This window comes from Grammomys surdaster, unplaced genomic scaffold, assembly GCF_004785775.1.
Source record: "Grammomys surdaster isolate TR1022 unplaced genomic scaffold, NIH_TR_1.0 531, whole genome shotgun sequence".
NCBI lineage: Eukaryota > Metazoa > Chordata > Mammalia > Rodentia > Muridae > Grammomys > Grammomys surdaster.
In genome coordinates this window covers 685,836-707,399 of record NW_021604950.1, presented here as the reverse complement: position 1 = coordinate 707,399, position 21,564 = coordinate 685,836, and the positions used below count along the sequence as shown (strand labels likewise).

The 21,564-nt window shown below is 40.2% G+C and overlaps 1 protein-coding gene and 2 pseudogenes across 1 annotated transcript; 1 reads left to right on the top strand and 2 right to left on the bottom strand.

Moving 5' to 3' along the window:
- The first annotated feature begins 637 nt into the window (after positions 1-637).
- On the top strand, positions 638-1,600 carry LOC114633133 (annotated as a pseudogene).
- A 4,867-nt stretch (positions 1,601-6,467) lies between these two features.
- Positions 6,468-7,526, bottom strand: LOC114633132 (annotated as a pseudogene).
- An 11,714-nt stretch (positions 7,527-19,240) lies between these two features.
- On the bottom strand, positions 19,241-21,259 carry LOC114633129 (vomeronasal type-1 receptor 44-like). Its single transcript, XM_028781744.1, has 2 exons — positions 21,216-21,259; positions 19,241-20,234 (listed from the first exon to the last, which is right to left on the bottom strand). Exons 1-2 carry the CDS (start codon positions 21,257-21,259, stop codon positions 19,241-19,243), a joined length of 1,038 nt encoding a protein of 345 aa, XP_028637577.1.
- Between the last annotated feature and the right edge of the window lie 305 nt (positions 21,260-21,564).

Genomic DNA, 21,564 nt, shown 5'->3' with positions numbered 1-21,564 from the left:
AACAAAACAAAACAAAACAAAACAAAACAAAACAAAACAAAACAAAACAAAACAAAAGAGTATTCAAGGTCACAGTTGGAAGAAAGGCCAGATTGTCTGTGGAATGAGGAATGTCTGGATTCAAAGATCACAGTTGCCAACATTTGCTATATAAATATATTAAGGAATGTAGTTTTACAATCAGTAAACAGAATAAAGATAGCCCCAAGTAGAATAAGTGCATACCCAATCCACAAGACCTGTTTCACCTGTTTGTTTGTTTTTCCACACAATCCTCCTCATATAAACTCACCCAAAATAGTAAAACTCTGTAAAGGTCCTGGCAATCAAGATGTTGTGGATGAAAACCATTAAGATTCTGTTCCTGCTCCAGGAAAACACACACATGCTAAATAAAAAAAGACATAATCGTGATGTGTGCAGTAGTTTATGTTAAAGGAGCTCACACACATACCAACCATGGTACACAGGATCCAGCCATGTCTCAGCTTAAGACAAGTGAGACGATCTGTGGGGTGTGAGGTGGACCTGTGGTTTTCAATGGAATTAGAGTTCACGGGCAACTGAATGTTTTCCTGAGGGCAGAAGTGTGGTCAGGAGTAATGCCTGTCGTTGTGCTTAGGAGGAGACATTGCTCCACTTTTCTCCTTAGCTTCTGTTCTTATATAAAATGAGTAAGAAAAGTAGACTCCACACTAATTCTAACATAAGAATAACCTTTTTCTCTGAACTTGGCATTGGAATCTCAGGTAACTACTTCCTTCTTCTCTTAAATATTCTCAAGTTCATTTGTGAACACAGGACCAGACTCACTGACATGCCCATTGGTCTCTTGTCTCTAACTCATCTACTGATGCTACTGATCATACAATTCATAACCATAGACATTTTTATTTCTTGGGGGAATGGGATGGTATCATATGTAAATTCCTTGTTTACCTGTACAGAATCTTGAAGGGTATCTCCCTTTGTACCACCAGCCTGTTGAGTGTCCTCCAGGCCATCATCCTCAGTCCCAGAAGCTCCTGTTTAGCAAAGTTCAAGCATAAATCTTCCCATTACATCTCATGTGCCATCCTTTTGCTGAGTGTCCTCTATATGTTAATTAGCAGTCATCTGTTACTATCCATCATTGCCAACCCAAATTTGACCACGAATGACTTCATTTATGTTACTCAGTCCTGCTCGCTTGTACCCATGACATACCTCATGAAAAGCATGTTTTCTAAACTGCTGGCCATCAGGAACATCTTTCTTATTAGTCTCAAGGTCCTCTTGACTTGCTACATGCTGGGTTTCTTGTGCAGGCACAGGGAACAAGCCCAATATCTTCAAGGTACTAGCCTTTCACCAAAAGTATCCCCAGAGAAAAGGGCCACCCAGACCATCCTGATGCTCATGAACATCTTTGTGCTGATGTTCATCTTCGACAGCATTGTCTCCTGCTTAAGAACTATGTTCCTGAATGATCCAACATCTTACTATTTGCAACTATTTGTGAGCCACATGTATGCCAGTCAGCCCTTTTGTGTTTATAAGCACTGAAAAACATATTGTTAAATTTTTGAGGTCCATGTATAAGAAGGTAATAAATGTTTGAATGTTCATTGATGGGCAAGAATCATTAAGACTAGCCAATGTACTGGCATCAGAATTGTCAATCATGGCATTGTGTCTATGTTCTTTGGAATACATGAATATATAAAGTTGTGTTTCTGTTAAAAGGGTTTACCCTAAACCATGTGATATCAAGCATGTAACAGATGATTAAACCACATACCCTTCAAGATACAAAAAGAGTATTTTACATTGTATTATTTTATTTCTCAATGAGTCTTTAAGGGAGTTCTGTGAGGTGGCTTTTGCTCAACATGATCTTAGGTTTCCTAGAATGTTTGTGTTTGACCACTTCTAATATTTTTTGATATTTAATTTTTCTGTAATATGTATTTTGACAAATTAGAGAAACATTTTTTGCCATAAGTAGTGCTATGATCCAAAAAGAAAAGAAACTACACAAATAACTTTCAAAACAGAACTATGTGCAAAACGTGCAGATTAACCTGTACAGAAACACTAAAAAATAACAGGATTTAAAATTCCCAGGATTTAAAATAGAAACAACAGTCTAGAATTAACAGAATGTATGACCAAATCACAGCCTCTGTATGGTACGGGATAGTGTTCAATCTTCATGTGCAAGGCAATTCCAACAAAGGGTATCTGTAAGATGGAGCCCTGAACATCACGAAAGGTGATGGTAACATGTAACAATGATATTCTTCTGTACTTCTAGATGAGTGCCTTATTCAGACATCATGAGGGATTTCTTCCTGCAGCTGCTGTAAACAATATAGAGACCCACAGCCAGACATAATACAGAGATGAAGAGAGATAGAGACTGAGGGAGAGAGAGAGAGAGAGAGAGAGAGAGAGAGAGAGTCAGAGACAGGAAGACAGACAGAGAGACAGAGGCAGAAAGAGACAACCCTTAGGACACATAGCTTCAAGTGGGATGTCTCTGTGTAATCTCTCTTCAGAATTCAGGGAACCCCATGGAAGCCAAGGCAGAAAGAGTGGAAGAACAAACAAAATGGAGGACAACTGTGGGAAATAACTCACCCGGGGTGGCTCGGGCCCAGGCAGCAGTAGCCCAGGGCCGGTGCAACTGCAGAGGCAGCCTGCAGACCGCAGTGGCAGAGTCCCGGAGGCTTTTGCTGCCGGTGGGTTCCCACATACACGAGAAAGTCCCAGGCCCAGAAGACACGTGAAATCCAAAAGATGAAAGCTTTATTGTCCATGATGGTAGTTGGATCTGGATGTGAATGCGTGCCCCCCCCCCCAATTCCAGGGGGAGATTGCTTATATGGGGAGTGAGAAAGAGGAGGGACTAGGTAGGGGATAACTTAATTAGCTATGCCCCCCGGTGTTAGATAACTCATTAATATGTAAATTTTTCGGGGCATAGGCCTGTTAGTCATGCCCTCTACCTGTGTCTTACATGACTGACAGTACAGGTTAATTGGAAACTAGACTACACACCAGGGCCCTGGGTTCTGGGGGCATGGCCGAACACCTGCAGACTCAGTGTTCCAGGCTCACGTCAACCCACGAACCAAGCTGCCCTTCTACGGCCCAACAGACAACAAGAGAACAAGACCTCTAAATCAACTGAGCCAAGCTCCTATGAACTCACATGAACTGAAGCAGCAAGCACAGGACCTTCATGGGTCTGCACCAAGTCCTCTGCATAAACAATATGCCTTTCAGTTTAATGTCTCCATAGGACTCTTGTGATGTGAATGACCTGGTCCCTCATTCTTGTGCCTTCTCTTGGGCCCCTCTCTTTCTGTTAACGAGACGTGTCCAAGCTGGTTGTGAGGTTTTTGTCTTATTTTACAGTATTTTGTTACATTTCATCATTTTCTCTTAGAAAACTGTTCTTTTTTAATGAGAGAAAGAAGTAGTTTTGTATAAAAGGAGAGATTGGAAGGAACTGGGAGGAATAAAGCGGGGACGAGCTGCAATCAGGGTGTATCCTATGAGGAAAAAAATATACTTTCAGTAAGAGGGACAAATATCAGAAAGAAAACAATCTTTAGTATGTTCTGCAGAATACAGTGATTGGAAGTAACAACAATTTACCAGAGATTTCAAACAATAAGAAGAAATGCTTTGAAAATTTCCATCATAAGAAAGTGACAAATATTAGAGATAAATATATTTAGCATGATCTAAACATTCCTTAGCCTATGCTATGCTATGCTATGCTGTGCGTGTGTGTGTAAAGTTTAAGTAATTATAGTATAGGTAGTATACATGAATGTATGATTATATATAGTATAACAATTATATATAATGCAAAATTATGGAACACTAAATGTGTCCAATACCATAGTATTATAACATTGCATCTGTACACTGTGGAGAAATGGAACCAGAAACTCAAAGCAGTAAGGAAGAGACAGATATGAGGGGCCCATGGTGTGGTCCTGGCTGCCACCAAGGACATTGTCTGGGTCCATGGTCCTGCTGCAGCTGATGTCTGTATTAATGTCTGTGGTCTGAGTTACCACCAAAGCCCAGACTGATGTCTGTTTTCTGGGCTGCTGCTGGAGATAATGTGGATATCTGAGGAACATGTTCCTGAGTGGGTTCATACTGTTCTGAGTGGCCTGGGCTACCACCTAAGGCCATGGGGACATCTGGGACCATGGTGTCTCTGGGGATCATGTCTGGGTTTGTGGTCTATGGCAGATGTGGTCTATTTCATGTTCCAGGCCCAAGTTACCCTCAAAAGATATGCAGATTTTCCTGGTCTGAAATATGACCTGAGACACTCTGATGAGTTGGTTCCATACATCAACCCCCAACACAACCAGGAAAGTGGGTCCTGCACTTTGTCTTGGAAGCACAGTTCATCTGACTCTTGGGACAAAGGCACAGTGAGGACATGATAGCAGGAGATCTGCCCTTGCTCCTTACTGGTTCTGGCATGGGATGAGCTAGGCTTTCAAGTGCTCGAGGACTCTCCATGGTGGTATGGGGCAAGGTAAGCTAGCAGACTAATCAAGTCATCACCGCCCAGGCCTATATCCAGGCCTTTGATTTGGCCTACCCCAACATCTACACCATCCTTGTTCTGCTGGAGCATGTGAAAGGACCAGTCCTACAGATACAAAGCAGTAGGATCTCCATTACATGGCCAACAAAAAGATATCTGAAAGAAGTCCCTGTTAGAATCCAATAATAATAGTCTAGCAGAAGATAGAGGTCTTGAAACAGACCAAGGACTCATTACAATGAACACTTGCAAGTAAAGATGTATGGAAAAAAGGGGTATTCTCTAGGACACATTGTGACACACTACAGCTTCCACAAGACTTTTTTTTTTATTCTATTGTATTTTATTTTCTTTGGGGTGGGGAAGGTTGCAATGATAGAGGAAATATACAAAGGGTACATGTTAGAAATTCACAAAGAATCAATAGAAAGCTTTTTAAAAAGAGAAAGAAGAGGTTATGACTAAATGATCATATTAACATATGAAGAACATTTATAATAGGATATAGGTGGTATTAATTCATAACATTTCACAAATTTGTTCTTTTGACATATTAAGGACATATGATGCTCAATCACTGCTGCAAAAATATACCACTGCATATGTTTTATCTTTGATTGATTTTTTTTCCACACACAAAAGAATAAGCCCACACTTTGCATACCATCCGTTGTTTTCAAGCTGGGTAATAGTCTATGTTTGATTAAATTTCATTTGGAGTTTTGGCTGCATATATAAGACTTCATCAAGAAGGCCATAACTGTACTCCTACACCAGGTTGGAAATCTTTCCAAGGTGCAGAAGCTTCTCCCTAAGAGTCTTGATTAACTGAAGAACTTGTAACCTTCATGAGAAAACAGAGGATAACAGGCAGAGCATCACGAAATGATGGCCAACTTGTTGCATGGGACAAATTTATTATAAGCTTTTAAACTGTTGAGAAACTGTAGTTTGGTACTTTTAGAATCCTTACATTTGTATTCATTTTCTGCAGCATGGGTATAGTACCTGAACACATTCTGACCATGAGAAAACACACATGAGATACACATTTGCCATTCTGAACATCATGGACATACAGTGGTATTGGAGAGGACACTTACATTGTTGTCCAACCAGACTGCATTGTCTACAGCACTCGATGAACTGAAACTCCAACTCCATCAGAAAAACGTCCACAGTGTCTGTTTCTTGAATATATAGAAAACGATGCTGAGTTTAGTTTATATTGGGTCCTCTGAGTCCTTCCCTCTATATGTAGAGTCATACAGTATCTTCTATGTGACTGAAATTTCACTTTGCAGAGTAGCTTCGGGGCATTGGTTCATGTGCCAACGTCTCCTCATTTCTAAATTCTGAATAATAGCTCACTCGTGTAGAGGCAACAATTGTGTTCATATATTTGGACATTTCTAGCTCTTAGGGTATATCTTGGGATGTTGAATATTGTCATACACATTTTTTTCATATATGATATTTTACTCCTGAACATAACTGTTGCATGTGTACACACACACGTGTGTGTGTGTTATTGAGATCATGTCATTATATATAGTAATTGTTTGTCTAATTTTGAAAAATAGATAATGGGACAGTTCAGATATTGAGAAATGTCATTATACAGCACAGATTTAGAGAACTGTATGTCATCTAGGCAGTGACAAGGGAGATCACCTTTCAGGTTTCCCCAAAAGATAGTCAAAGGAAAACCTTTGCAATCACTCAGTGTGTGTAGTTTGATTTTGCAAATATAAATACGTCATTCCTACACTTATAGAAAAGTGCATAAGTTAAATAGAAAAGACACAACTCCACATTTTCATTTATCCTCAAACCATTCACATTATGTCAAGATCCATAGCTCTGGTGTCCATATATTGACTCATCGTGAGAAGACTTACCATCACAGAAAATCAAACTTTATTATTGTCTCATACATGGATATCAACAGGTTAGTTACACGTTTTTCATTACTGAGAGCCAGCAGAGGACTGACCACACCATAGCTATGGGCTACAAGGATCTGGACACTATACAGAGATGGATTTTCCTGGAATATACTTTTTAAGTAGGATGTGATACTGTCAAAAGTTAACATCACCAGGAAGAAGCTCAGAAGCATTAGAATGGTCCGGAGGGCTCTTTGCTCTGGAGTTGCTTTTGAAGAAAGGTGTGAGTTCTGAAGACGCTGGGACTGAGTCTTATGCCTACACAAGAGTGTCACCATGTAACAAGTCGAGAGGCTCATGAGACCAATAAGGAAGACATTCCTGAAAACCAGCAGTGTGGAGAAAGTACGTTGCATTGAAGAACTCATGGGTATAAAAGCAAGATTTTGTGATATGTATAAGATTAACAGAGGTGAGATTTCCTGTGGCAACAACTGTTATTAAAATATGGCTGCTGATGGATGTATAGAAGATACTCAGTAAAATAAAGAAACATGAGAGCTGATGTGGGGAATTGTGTTTGAACTTAGCTAAGTGAGAGTTTTGAGGGCAGAGGATGATGGCCTGGAAGACACTCAGAAGACAGGTGGCACAAACAGACAAGCTCATGAAAAACCTGTGCAAGAAAATGAATAATTTACATGTGATATCATCCCATCCCCCTGAAGACATAAAATGGTCTTTGGCTATATATGCTGCAAGTAACAGCATCACTAGGTGTATGAGGGCCATGAGTCCAATGGGCAAGTCAGTGAGTCTTGGCGTGTGCCCACGAATGAACATGAAGGTGTGGAAGAGGAGAAGGCAACTGTTGGCTAAGATCCCGATGCCTATCTCAGAGAACAAGGCATTTCTGATGTAAGCACTACAGTATAGTGTATGGTCTTTATTGCTATTATGCTGAGTAGAAGCACATAATATCTGTCTAAAGAGAAAACAAGAAAATCTTTTGTTATATATTGCCTTCTACACATCCTGAAAAGGAACATTACGCTGAATGTGTACAGATGCATCCCAATTTATCATCAACCAACCTAAAATTCAGCTCTCTCTCTCACACTATCCAGAATCCATTCCTATTCTCATACATTTTCTAATCCTCCCCAACTAGCTTAAGTTTTCATTTGTGAACCAGGCTGTAAGTTTTGTTGTACAGTAAAATTCCATACATTATAGAAAATATTTCCTGTCCTATTACCTCTTATGTGCATTTCTTTGGGTGATGTCTAACATGGTTTTGATTTGTATCATCTTGGTTGTCAAGCATGTGCTAGACCTGTAATTTAAGTGAATCTGAAAGGGGGAGATTTCACAAAATGAAATGAGTCTTTTTTTGATGAAAGAGTGCCCATGCATTAGACACTCACAGAGTTATTTCATTTAGACATTCTCTTTACCTTTCCATTTGTTTGCCAGACCAAATATACTTTCCACCTAAAATGCTGGTAAATATAAAATATGAATTCATGCTGTTTCAGGTTGCACCCACAGTTAGATTGTGCATGCACACATACCCTCCAACCTGTGCTGAGTCTCAGCAGAAGTATCATTCTCTAAAACATGGCAACAGTCATGAGTAAAAGTTAGGGGGACCTTAGGTATGAAAGATGTGGTATACACATCAAATGTGGAAGTGTTTCTTGTACATCATTATGTCCTGGAAAATGTAGGTCACTGGCCTTATTCTCATGTCATTCCTGATATTCTGACTTGGGGAAATTAACAAAGTCCTTTAAAATCATTCAGTTGAAACAAAGAAGATTAAAATTAAAAGCTGTGGAGTGGTGAAGCTGTCCATCTCCTGAGAGTTCTGACAACACTTTAAGCTAATTATTTGAATCCTCCTTTGGAATTCCATATCTCAGCTACATTAAGATTTCTAGGAAATCCAACCAACCAGCTTCTGGGAGAAGATACCCCAGTTATCAGACATTGGCAGGGAAAGACCTGTTGTTTTCTTTTTAAACAAGCAAGAATAGAGTGGGAAGCAGCTCTGGTTACAGTTGATCCAGAACTGTTCTACACTAAACAAAAAGAGATTGAGACATTTTCTATTGCCAAAAAATTGAAAAAAAAAAGTCAATGAGTAAAACATAGGGGAAAGTTAATTGAAGTCAACTAGTGTTTCTTCAGGAAATTGAACACCTGTGTTTATAGTAGAAGTGGGAATTCTGTGTCTTAAGTGAGCACTCAGAGTTCTAGCGACCGCAAAGGCATAGTGATCTTGGGAACTCTTTCAGACAAGCAGAGCAGTGGCTGAGGCTTGGCACTACAATTTCCTAATATCCAACTTTGGGCTGAGAATATAAAGCGTTCACAAGTGAATACTGACAGGTCCATTGCAGTCATGTGATGTTGTCCTTTGTACGACGAGATTTGGAATCTGGCACTTGTGTGTCAGGATCAAGACAAGTTGTGAGTTCACGTTCATCTCTTTACCAAACTTCTTTAAAAATGTGTTTTGATAAGAACCTGAAAACTAAATATAAAGAGGAAGATGGGAAGAGGCTTAATCACATCACATTTACCACAAAACAAAACAAGATTGAAGCATTTCTATTATGAGTGAAATTGGAAGGTATATTTTTATTCAGTAAGTAAGACAGAGAGGAAAGGTTACTGAAATAAAACATTTTGTATTACTGGGCCTTAGGTTCACGTTCACCATGTAATCAGTATCCTGTAACCTTATCATCACAGCTCCCTCAGGTAACAGCTCCAACCAAGGGAAGCAAGGCCAAGGGCTGACACCAGTAATCTGTGATTTCTGGAACTGAATTGGAACAAAAGGCTGTGTCACTTTGACTGACAATTCTCCCACAAAAACTGTAGAATAGCAAACCCTGAGAGCAAGCACAAGAAGCCTCCTCCTGAGGGATGCTCAGGGTAGTCCAGTGATTCATAAAACAACATAGACTAGTGATGGAGCCATGGTTGCTTCTCAGTGATTAAAAGTGGTTGAAGATGCTACAGTTACAACACATATTGCATATTATTTGACTGAATCTGACCTGAAAGCCTCCCTGCAGTAGTATAGCTTTTATGCTGCTAGAAAATTATCTACAAGCTGTTCAAGGAGGGTCGGAATCATACTCCTATCAGGCTGTAACAGTTATGAACCACAACAAAGAGGAACGCTTCAAGCTGGCCATAAAGGTGCAATAGAAGCACTTACCCTGAGGTATCCAACAGCTGCCTGATTGGATGCAGAACCCAATTCCTGCAACAGGAAGAAAATCATGTCTGGTTCTTGAAACATAGCCAACTTCTGAGGACCAATAAAGAAAAAAACCTTAGGAAAAAATTAATAGCATCACTTTTGCTAGATCAGTACAATTCCAAAGTATATTCTATACCTTACACCTAAAGATAAACAAGTCCACCAACCCTCTTCATAGAAGCTCTTCTTGACAGCAGATGGAGACTAACATATAAAGCACAACTGCACACAATGAAGAGATCGACAGGTTGTAGAGGAGCCCAACTACAATGAATGAGTCTATATCACAGCTCATGTAGTTTTGTTTGGCTCAGGGAACATCTAGGAAGATGAAGCAGAAAGATTGAAAGAGCGAGAGTTCCAGGAAGTTGGCAATAAAACAGTCTCTCCTAGAAATGGTGTCAAAAGCAAGACTGGAATGATGTCAATACCAACAGACAAGCTAATGTGGAAGGAGAAATTTTTCAAAGGCACTGGCCCTACACAAAGAACTACAGGCTGCTAGAGTCTCCTGGGAGAGGAAGAAATAGGATATCCCAAGTGTGAGCAAGATTGTTGCTTATCCAATACAAAACAGTCAGCCCTGTAACCATATTACACTCAAACCAAAAAAAAATGCATTAATATATTTATGCAAACACACACATACATATTTACTACATAAAAATGATAAGGAAAAAGAGTTAGTGATTTTGTGTGGGGCATATGTGATTGGTTTTAGAGAGGAAGACAGAAGGAGGAAAGTGACTTTATTTAATTAAAAATGTATTTGAAGCTAACTAAATAAGTGGGGTAAATAACCTTGAGGAAACATTAATAGACAGGCTGTTGTCCTGGGAAATGGGCCTCTATCAGCTCTTGGAAACTATGGATTGATTTCTTTATACTTATTTTTGATGACTTAGTCACTCAAATTCATTAACCAATTCTTTCAATAACAGTTGACCTATGAAAATAATAGATGCCAAATTGGGAACATTTAATTAAATAGTGAACTTAGATTTTTAAACACTGCATCATATGCATAACAAGTAATAACTATATAATGCAATTAAGTATGTAGATTTACCAAATCAACATGAGTCATTAAGTTAAAAAAAGAATAAAGAAGGAAACTCTAAATAGAATTTTAAGAGTCTTTATATCAAAGAAATAATTAACTGGAGAAGAAAACATACTTGTAACTGATCAAAACACACACCCCTGTGCTGAGGGGCCATCAGAACTCTGCAGGTGCTGAAAACCTCCCTTGCACCCCCTGAGCTCATTCTCTCTCAACCTGCCTGTGTCCCGACCACCTTCTGATTCTGTCCTTACCCAGATGTACATAGCAGGAGATATTTCTGCCTGAGGAGGTCATGCACAGGCTTAGAAGGGAATTTTTAATGCATCTCTACAGCTTGTAAGTTTTGTGTCTGTCCAAGATGACAAGTTCCCACTGAAGAGCATGGAAATCCCAGTGGAGCATCATCCCTACATTTATGTCACCCTGTCCTGGATAACAGCTATCTTGGGAGGCTGAGTACAAACTTTATCTGAGCTCCCTTGCCAAATTTGCCAGACCAGAAAGTTTGCAACAGACAGCTCTAACTTTTCTCATTTTACTCCTTAGACCTAATTCTGACCAGTTTCCTTCACTGTGATGCTCTCCTCTAGCATGCAGGATCCCTTGTCTTCACATAATTTCCCTCTGCACCTGAGGGTTTCCCTATACAAGATGTGACAGGAAGCCATTCCCGGGGTTGGTCTCCATTTTTAAGGTAGTGTTGGTTTTATTTTCTGATATTCACAAGCTCTTTGTTACAGGATTTTAGCTGTGAGTGAAATAAAGTGAATTGTAAAGAAATTAGACGGAATACAGAGAGCTCGTGCTGCCCAGGAGAGCCAGGGTGACCAGGCAGATGGAGCATAGCTGAGGCCAAGCTGGGCTGGGCTCCATGAGTGTGGAAAGCTTTTCGGACTGCTCCGCGGGAATCTGACCTTGGCCAAGAACAAGGAAATGCGCTTTAGGCAGGAATCTGACATTGGGCCACGACAGGGAATTAAGTTCAGGCAAGAATCTAACTTTAGGCTAAAATGGGGAAGTAATTTCAGTCAGGAATCTAAATCTTAGGCTAGAACAAAGAAGTAGGCCTCAGGCATTAAATATGACTTTACTTTAGGACAGGGAAGTAGGCTCAGATTTTGGTCATCCTGATAAGCCCTTAGAAACAGTGATCATGGGAGTGATCACAGGACTTTGCTTATTGCCCTGCTTGTTCCTTGACTATTTGCATTTATTGTATTGCTAGTTCCTCAACCTAGAACTGACCTAAATACTTGCATGTAATTTAAATGCTATAAAAGCAAATTGGGAAAAAATAAACCCACCTTCAGTTTCAGAATTGGCTGAGATCATGCTGCAATATTGTCTAATCATCTTTTTTTCCTTTTAACCCTCACTCCTGCACCTGTTGACTGACTGGTCTGGTCTGGTCACATGAGGAGCCAGAATTCTCAGTATCTTCTTGGCTGACAGAGGCAGAAACAATCTCTGAAATAATGTGCAATTTTGTTTCAATTCCCATAGATCTAACACATAGTTACCCAAAGCATTGTGAGCCCAGGTATAAAAGAGACAGTATCCTGTACTTAAAGTCCTTAGTTAAGTGACCATGGCAGTGCACTACAGATGCCTGAATAACCTGGTAACTTCAGAGTTGGAGACAGAAGAATTTTAAGTTCGAGGCTAGTATTGGCTACATGACGAAATGTGGTTTCAAAAAAAAGAAAACAAGTACAATGATGTCATGTGGAGTAATTAATATTCCCAGTTATAATTTGAATAGAATGCTTTAAACAACCCCTGTCTTATGTCAGCAACTAAATAGACAGTGTAGATTGTGAAATGATTTTAGAGATAACTAGAAATTAGGAGGAAATGAATACTTTCCTAATTTTTTTAGAGGGGCTCTCACCATGTAGCCTTAGCTGGCCTAGTACTCACCATACACACCAGGATAGCTTTGAACTCACAAAGATCTCCCTGCCTCTCTCCCTCAAACCATATATTGACGTTACAGGCATGTGTCACCACATTTGGATCTGTTAGTGCTTTTACACATTTGTAATAACAGTTTACTCATTTCTCTCCTTATTCTTAATCTTTATATCTCTGCAGATATTCTCTCTGCTAGTCATTCAGGACACTCAGTCTGTTACCATAGAGACAGTCATCAGCACCTTTGATCAACTCAGGATGTAGAGACGATGAGTCATGGTCTTTCTCCAGATGCTCTGCTTGCATCACACAATGCTCATGTTATTTCTCTAAATGATCCTAGAGGCTCAGTCGTGGAATCAAAGCATGAACAGTGACATTACTGCTCATAGATATGAGCATCATTGTTGGTTTGTAAGTTGTTCCAAAATCCTCCTTTGAGTTATTGAGTGACAGAATACTTTCATCGGCACAAAAATACAATTGAGTAGATTCTTACATTTGATTTGTTTTCAACTAAGAACCTTTCAAGACAACACTTTCCAGGGAATTTGTTGATACGTAAACTTTGTGTTTATTCATGTCTGGTTTTTTAAATTTTGAGGGTTCTCTCTCTCTCTCTCTCTCTCTCTCTCTCTCTCTCTCTCTCCCCCTATTTCTCTCTTTCTCTCTGTATGTGTGTATGTATGTGTCTGTCTGTCCATGTCTTACACAATTGTCCTCCTTCACTGTCTAGTCTACTTTTTCCTTCTTAGACAAAGTTTCTCACTGAATCTTGCTCTAAACTGTTGTCTAGGAAGCCCCAGAGATCCTCCTTTTTCTCTGTCTCTGATCTGGGATTACACGTATATGTGAATTAGGCAAACCTCACTTCTCTGTGTAAGGTGGTGTATTGTGCTTGGGTCATTTTTTTCTGTAAAGCAAACACCCTTGCACACTATCACCTCTATGGGGAAAATTTAGAGCCCGCCACAGCGGTGGGGCCCCGGAGGGGCTTCCACGCTGTGGCGGGTCCCACAATTGGGAGGAATCTTATGGTTCCAGCAGCCTAGAGGCCTTGGCGGCGACAGGCCCCAATAACACGAGAAAGTCCTTGGTTCCAAAAAGGTTTATTGTCATGGCGGATGATAGATGGATCTAGGTGTACCCCGCAAAACTCAAGGCAGTCCTGAGTTATATAGGGAGGGAGAAAGGGGGAGGATTGGGGGAGGATCTGGGGGAGGCATGTTTAATTTGCTCCGCCCTCTGGCCTTCATTAGTATGTAAATCCCTAGGGCCTGAGGCCTATAGCCTGGCCTATGTGACTGAACAATGTAATTCTGTGGAGACCGTGACTGCTTTTCAGGATCCTGGGTTCTGGGGGGGTGCCAAACTCCTGCCGGTTCTCACACAGAATCCCACCCAGAGTCTGCAGAGTCTCAGGGTTCTAGGCACCTGCTCAACCATGACCCAGGATACCCTTATGCAGTCCCACACACCTCTTTAACCTATAAATGTGGAGATTTCACTTAACAGAAAACCCTCACTCGGGATGCATTTACTGGAGACCTGATGCACACCTGGCAGTCCTCTATGGCTGAGCTGTAGTTCACATCATGGTGTGAACTGAATCCACCTGAAGAAAGTCTGAGACAGGCCTGTTATAGTGATTTATAATGAGAATTTTGGTTTCTTTAAATATATAGAAATATTATGAAAATATATTTTTGTTTTATGCAGGTTATGGGATATGGGGCTGCTTCAGAGCAGCACAGTAAAGTGACAGTACAGGTTCATTCTCATGAGTCTCCAAGTTCCATGGAGCATGCAGTACCAAGGGACAGTTTGTGACTTCCATAGACTTATAGAATAGATGCTGTTTCTGTCTGTCTCTGTCTTTCTATGACTCTACCTCAGTGTTGAAATACATGCGTTTTATATGAGATAAAGCATGCAATGAAGCAATTTAAAAGACTGGATTGAGAGCTGCTTAGGTGCAGGCCAAACCAGTCAGAAGGGTGGGTTAGCCCCTGCCAGCTGAATTGCCCTACTCCCTAAACTTTGTTCCCCAAGATATATTCTACCTCTGTTCCCCTCCCAACTCTTGGCTGGGCCTTGGTCAGGTCCTTACCCCAACACTTGCAGTCTCCAGCTACTCAGCTGTAGGCTACACCAGTTAAAATAGAGATGCCTGCAAACCAAAGATCAAACAAGGCAAGCCCACAAACTGGTCAGAGACTACCTAGTGGTTCAGAGGTCAAGCTTGCTGCCAGAAATTAAGTCCACAAAGCACAAGGCGGGAACAGAATTCAAAGAATGAAACATTCCCTCAACAAAGACAAAATCAGAAACCAGCACCAGGACTATAGTCATTAGAAACACAGATGCCTACATGCCAAACCAACAACAGCCAGGGCAATATGGCACCACCAGCACCTAGCTATCTTATGATAGCAAAACTCAAATATTCTGATGCAGCAGAATACATGCAAACTACCTTAAAAGCAACTTTATGAAAATGATAGATGTCCTTAAAGACGAAATAGGAAAAATCTCTTAAAGACATTGAGAAAAAGACAAAATATTGGGGAAATCAGCCAAATAAAGCAGTCCAAGACCTAAACATGGAAGTAGAAACAATAAAGAAAACACAAATGGAGGCAAACCTGCAAGTGGAAAACCTAGAAAAGTGGTTAGGACTTTTATCACCAACAGAATACAAGAGATAGAAGAGAGAATATAAGGTATGCAAGATACCATAGAAGAGTTTTGCAAACTGTCAAAGATAATTCAAAACACACAAAACTCCTAACCCAAAACATCCAGGAAATTCAGAACACAATGAAAAGACCAAATCTACAAATAATTGGAGTAAAGAAGAATGAAGATTCCCAGCTGAAATGACCTGAACATTTCTTCAATCATAGAAGAAAACTTCTCCAAGATAAAGAAAGAGGTGGCCATAAAGGTACAAGAAGCCTATAGAACACCAAATAAATGAGACCAGAAAAGTAAATCCTCTTTTCATATAATAATCAAAACACTAAATGTACAAAACAAAGAAAGAATGTTAAAAGCTGCAAGAAAAAGGGGCCAATTAACATACAAAAGTAGACCTATCAGAATTACATCACACTTCTCAACAGAGACAGTAAAAGCCAGAAGAACTAGCCATTGAACTGATCATGAGGTTCTCAATGGAGGAGTTAGAGTGAGGACTGAAGGAGCTGAAAGGGTTTGTGGCACCATGAGGAGAGCAACAATACCAACCAACCACAGCTCCCAGGGTCCTAACCACCAGCCTGGGAGCACTTATGGAGGGATCCAGGGCTTCAGCTGAATATGTAAGAGTAGAGGGCCCTGCCGGGCACAGGTGGAAGATGAGATCCTTGACCTCATGAAGGCTGGACGCCCCAGGGGGTGGGAATTTTGAGGGTGGGGAAGTGGGAGTGGGGCGGGGTAGGTGGGGGTTACATCCACAGAGAAGAAGGTGGAGGGGTAAGGGGATGGGGGGTTCCCGGGTGGGTGGGGGATGGGGTAAGGGGATAACATATGAAATGTAAATAAAATATCCAATAAAAAAATAAATAAAAAATAAAAGCCAGAAGAGCCTGGCTCATGCAGACTCTCAGAGAAAACAAGTGCCAGCCCAGGCTACTACACCCAGCAAAACTCTCAATCAACATAGATAGAGAAACCAAAATATTACAGGACAAAACCAAATTCAAACAGTATCTATCTACCAATCGAACCCTACAGAGGATCCTAGAAGGAAAACTCCAACATAATTAAGATGCCTACACCAAAGAGAAGACAAGATATTAAGCATCTCACAACAAAGCCAAAAGTAGAGAGCCACATGCACATAAAGCCATCTACAAAAACAAACATAACAGAAACCAACAGTCATCTCTATTTAATGTCTCTCAATATTAATGGACACAACTCACCTATACAAAGACTTAGGCTAACAGACTGGATATGCAAAGAAGATCCAACATCATGCTGCATACAAGAAAAAACATCTCAATAACTAAGACAGGCACTATCTCAGAGTAAAAAGATGGAAAAAGGTCTTCTAAGCAAATGGTCCCAAGATAGACTTTCATCCAAGAGTTATCGAGTGTGATGAGGAAGGACACTTCATATTCATCAAAGGGAAAATCCACCAAGAGAAAGTCTCAATTCTGAACATCTATACCCCAAATGCAAGGACACCCACATTCATAAAAGAAACTTTACTAAAGCTCAAAACACACATTGAACCTCACACAATAATATTCGGAGACTTCAACACCCTACTCTCACCAATGGACAGGTCATTGAAACAAAAACTAAAGAGAAGCACAGTGAAACCAATAGATGTTATGAACCAAATGTATTAACAGATATCTACAGAACAGTCCACTCTAAAAAAAAAAAGAATACCCCTTCTTCTCAGTACCTCATGATACCTTCTCCAAAATCAGCTATATAAATTGTCACAAAAGAACCATCAGCTGATACAAGAAGACTGAAATAATTTCATGCATCCTGTCAGGTCACCATGGCTTAAGGCTGATCTTCAATAACAGCAAAACCAGCAAAAAGCCCACATACACCTGGAAGATGAACAATACTCTACTCAATGAAAACTCTACCAGAGAAGAAATAAAGAAAGAAATTAAAGACTTCCTGAAATGTCATGAAAATGTTGACACATCATACCCAAACTCATGGGACACAATGAAAGCAGTGCTTAGAGGAAAACTCATAGGACTAAGTGCCTTGGTAAAGAAACTGAAGAGATCATATACTAGCAACTTAACAGCACAGCTGAGAACTCTAGAACAAAAAGAAGGAAACGCACCCAAGAGAAGTTGACCTCCATTAAATAGTCAAACTCAGGGCAGAAGTCACCCAAATAGAAACAAAGAGAACAATGCAAAGAGTCAACAAAACCAAAAGCTGGTTGTTTGAGAGAATCAATGAGATAGATAAATACCTGGGCAAACCAACTAAAGGACCCAGAGGCAGTATTCAAATTGACAAAATCAGAAATGAAAAGGAGATATAACAAAGGGAGAAAATTCAAAAAATCATCAGATTCTACTGCAAAAGCCTACACTCAAAAAAAAAAAAAAAACAAACTGGAAAAGCTAGATGAAGTGGATAGTTTTCTAGAGAGATAGCACATACCAAAGTTAAATCAACAGCAAGTAAACTGGCCCATGTCCCGTAAGGAAATAGAAGAAGTGTTCAAAACCTCCCAACCAAAGAAAAGCCCAGGGCCAGATGGATTTCATGCAGAATTATACCAGAGCTTGAAAGAAGACCTAATACCAATATCCCTCAAAGTATTCCTGGGGCATTAGAGTCAAGGGAGGAGTCACATCCACTGTGTGTTCAATGGTTAGTTGCCAGCATCCTCATCCTCATGGTCCCTCTGCTGACATTCTTAACTTACAAAGTATGGGGCAAGGACCAACAACCCCAGTTTGTAACCTCTGAGGGTGAATTGGGAGACAAAGAAGTAATGAGGAAATACTGGTAGATGGGGGTAAGGGTTTAATCTCAAGTATGCAGGCATCTATAAGCCCACATTTCTCATAATATTTATTTATACTATGGCTAAGTAATTATCTATTACTAATTTAGATTTGGATATTTTAACCTCATGTAAAGTACTTTGTATATGAAGTCTATCAATTTGAATCTTCTAAGATCTGTCCTTTGTAATTCACTGTGTTTGTGTCTCTCTGGCAGGGTACATGATCAAGGTGTTCCTGGTGGACTAAGTCTAACAGTCCTCATCACGGGGAGACTGTGATCTGATTCCCCATCTGCTTGACAGTGACTATTCCTAACTTTGACTATTTTAAATCTGGCTATGTGAGCATCGTTGTGCAAATGACAGTATGGTTCTCTACACATAGTTCTGGATCCGTGTGTGTGTGTGTGTGTGTGTGTTTCCTGGATCATGTGATAATAGACTCTAAAAACCATGTTTCCATACGTATTTGACAAATATAAACAACTGAGAAAATTGAATTATTAGAAATATCATGGCTATCACATAGAGTCATGGATTGTGCTAGAGAGATGGCTCAGCAGGTAAATATCTTGCTCTGTAGAAGACTCCAGGTCAATTACCAACACACACACTGAGAGATCCACAAGTACCCATAGATAAAGCTGCAGAGTACCTGACACCTCTTGCCTCCATGAGCACTTGCACTCAAGTACACACACACACACACACACACAAACACAAACACAGAAATAGAAACACTGTTAAATCTTAAAAATATATCCTCCTTTGGAACATAAAAGCTATGTGCAAATCCAGGTCAAATGAGAGCCAAATCACAGATCATTTTGAAAATACAGTGAGACATAGGAACCTCATGTGATACCTGAGATGTATGCAGTTTAATTTTCTTTTATACACTTGTCATCCACAGACAAAGTAAACAGATTTAACAATAAAAGATGATTTCTTATATCAATTTGAAGACACAGAATATTCCCACTATGCTATGATCCATATGACAACATGTTGGATTCTATTAAGGGACCATACCCATCACTGAATAATCAAATATTTTTACTATTCTGCCACACATTGACCTCAAAAATGTAATTATATGCTTTTCAGTCCAAATAAACACGAAAGGACTGACTGTGGCATAGCTATGGGACACAATAATTTGGACACAGTACAATATTGAGGAATTTTTGAACTTCATCCTTGAGTGGAAGATAACAGTGTCCAAAATGTAGAGAACCACAAAGAAGCTCATGAACAGTATGATGACCCTGATGGCCCTTTGTTCTGGGGATGCTTTTGAAGAAAGGCTGGTGCTGTGAAGGTGCCGGGCCTGTTTCTTGTGCCTCCATAGGAGAGCTACCATGTACCCGCTGGACAGGACCATGAGACCAATGAGAAAGGCTTCCCTGGTGGCCATCGATGTGATAAACAGGCTTTTTCTGGAGTAACTCAGGGGTAGAAGTGAGCATGACTGAGTAACATACATAAAATTATCTGAGGACAAATTGGGGGTAGCAATAATCGATACTAAGAAGTAACCACTAAAAGACAAATAGAGGACACAGAGGAAAAGAAAGGCACCTGAGATGTGATGGGGAGATTTATGTTTAAACTTTGTTAAACAGGAGCTTCTAGGACTAAGGGTGATGGTCCAAAGGACATTTAGCAAACAGGAAGCACAAAGGGTGAGGCCCCTCAGAAGCCTGTGCAAATAGATAAGGAATTGGCATGTGGTAGAATCCCATCTCCCCCCAGACATAAACATGTCCACAGCTATGAGTCCCATAGTTATAAGCAGCATTAGTTGGGTTAGGGACAAGAAAACAATGTAGAGATCATTGGGCTTAGGCCTGTTCTCACCAATGAACATGCAGAGGTGGGCAAAAATAAGGATACTGTTAGCTGAGATCCCAATACCCAGTTCAGAGAACAAGGTGATTTTCATGTTGGTGTCAGTATGGAGTAAGTTGTCTTTATTCATTATATGTGGGTAGGAAGCAAATAGCAACAACCTGAGGAAAAAAGAGAAAACTCTTTCTTGCAAAACACAGCCTTATTCACAAATGCCAAACACCACCAAACTGGCAACAAGATGTCACCTCATCCCAATTCTTCATGATCTGAACTCAGTTCCAGCTCACACCACCTCAAAGCCATCCCCACTGTCCCCACTGTCCTAATGCTCTATATCCAAGGCTGAATTTTGTGCACCATTGTGGGGATACCTCTGAATATAAACTTTCTTGTACATTAAACATTTCCATGAGTTCTAAGAATCATTTCCACTCTTGGTCCATGGGTTTGGTTTCTTCTGGGCCAAGAGCTCCATTTCCCTTGATTGTCAGACACATAATAGCTTTACCTATCTGGTGAATGGGAGTGGAGAAGATTGCACAAATCTAGAAATGTGCTCTCTTGGAAGACTGTGTGCCCATGGGTCCAGTGCACAGGGTCATTTATATAAGTGACTGTTTAATTCTGCTCCTTACCTCCAGGCCAAATACTCATTCTCCATTCTCTCTCTCTCTCTCTCTCTCTCTCTCTCTCTCTCTCTCTCTCTCTCTCTCTCTCTCTCTGTGTGTGTGTGTGTGTGTGTGGTGTGTTTCCCTCTCAGACACACTCCATTTTCCTCTGCCTCTCCTTTCTTCTCTCTCCCTGCTCTCTCTTTCTAAAACACCATTTCTCTGCATAGCCCTGGCTGTCATAGAATTCATTCTATAAACCAGACTGGTCTCTGACTCAGAGATCTATCAGCTTCTACCTTCCAAATGTTTGGATTAAAGACATATGCCAATGCTGCCCCTCCAGGCAAAATATTCTCAATAAATCTCTAGAACAAATGATTATCAATTTGAACTCTCAATCAAATTTTACCCACTGCCTTTTTTTCAGAATGTGACCTTAAGCACTCAGAGCTCCAGTCATCTCCTCTAGAGCATATACCTGTGGCAGAGGTCTCTAGGTGTGAAAGAACGAGCTACATACATACCTACCAAACATGGAACTGATTCAGGCACAGAATGGTCTCTATAGACATGTCTGCTGATGGTTTTCTCATGCAGTGCCTTGTCATGTGGCCTAGGAGAGACAATTCAGCTCGGTTAATGACTGATCAGCTCTTTCTCTGACTGAAACAGAAAAAGATAAAAATGACCAAAACAGTAGAATGGTGGAGCCAGGTTCCCTTTTCAAATAGTGTGAAATTCTGGTCTTTATCTTAATTCTAAATGACTCTGCATCCAACCTATGACTTAATCTTCTCCCAATAATGCCTCTGTGAAAAGACCCCAAGAATTAAATATCAGTGTGATATTTAAAATCAGTGTGATATTAACATACTCT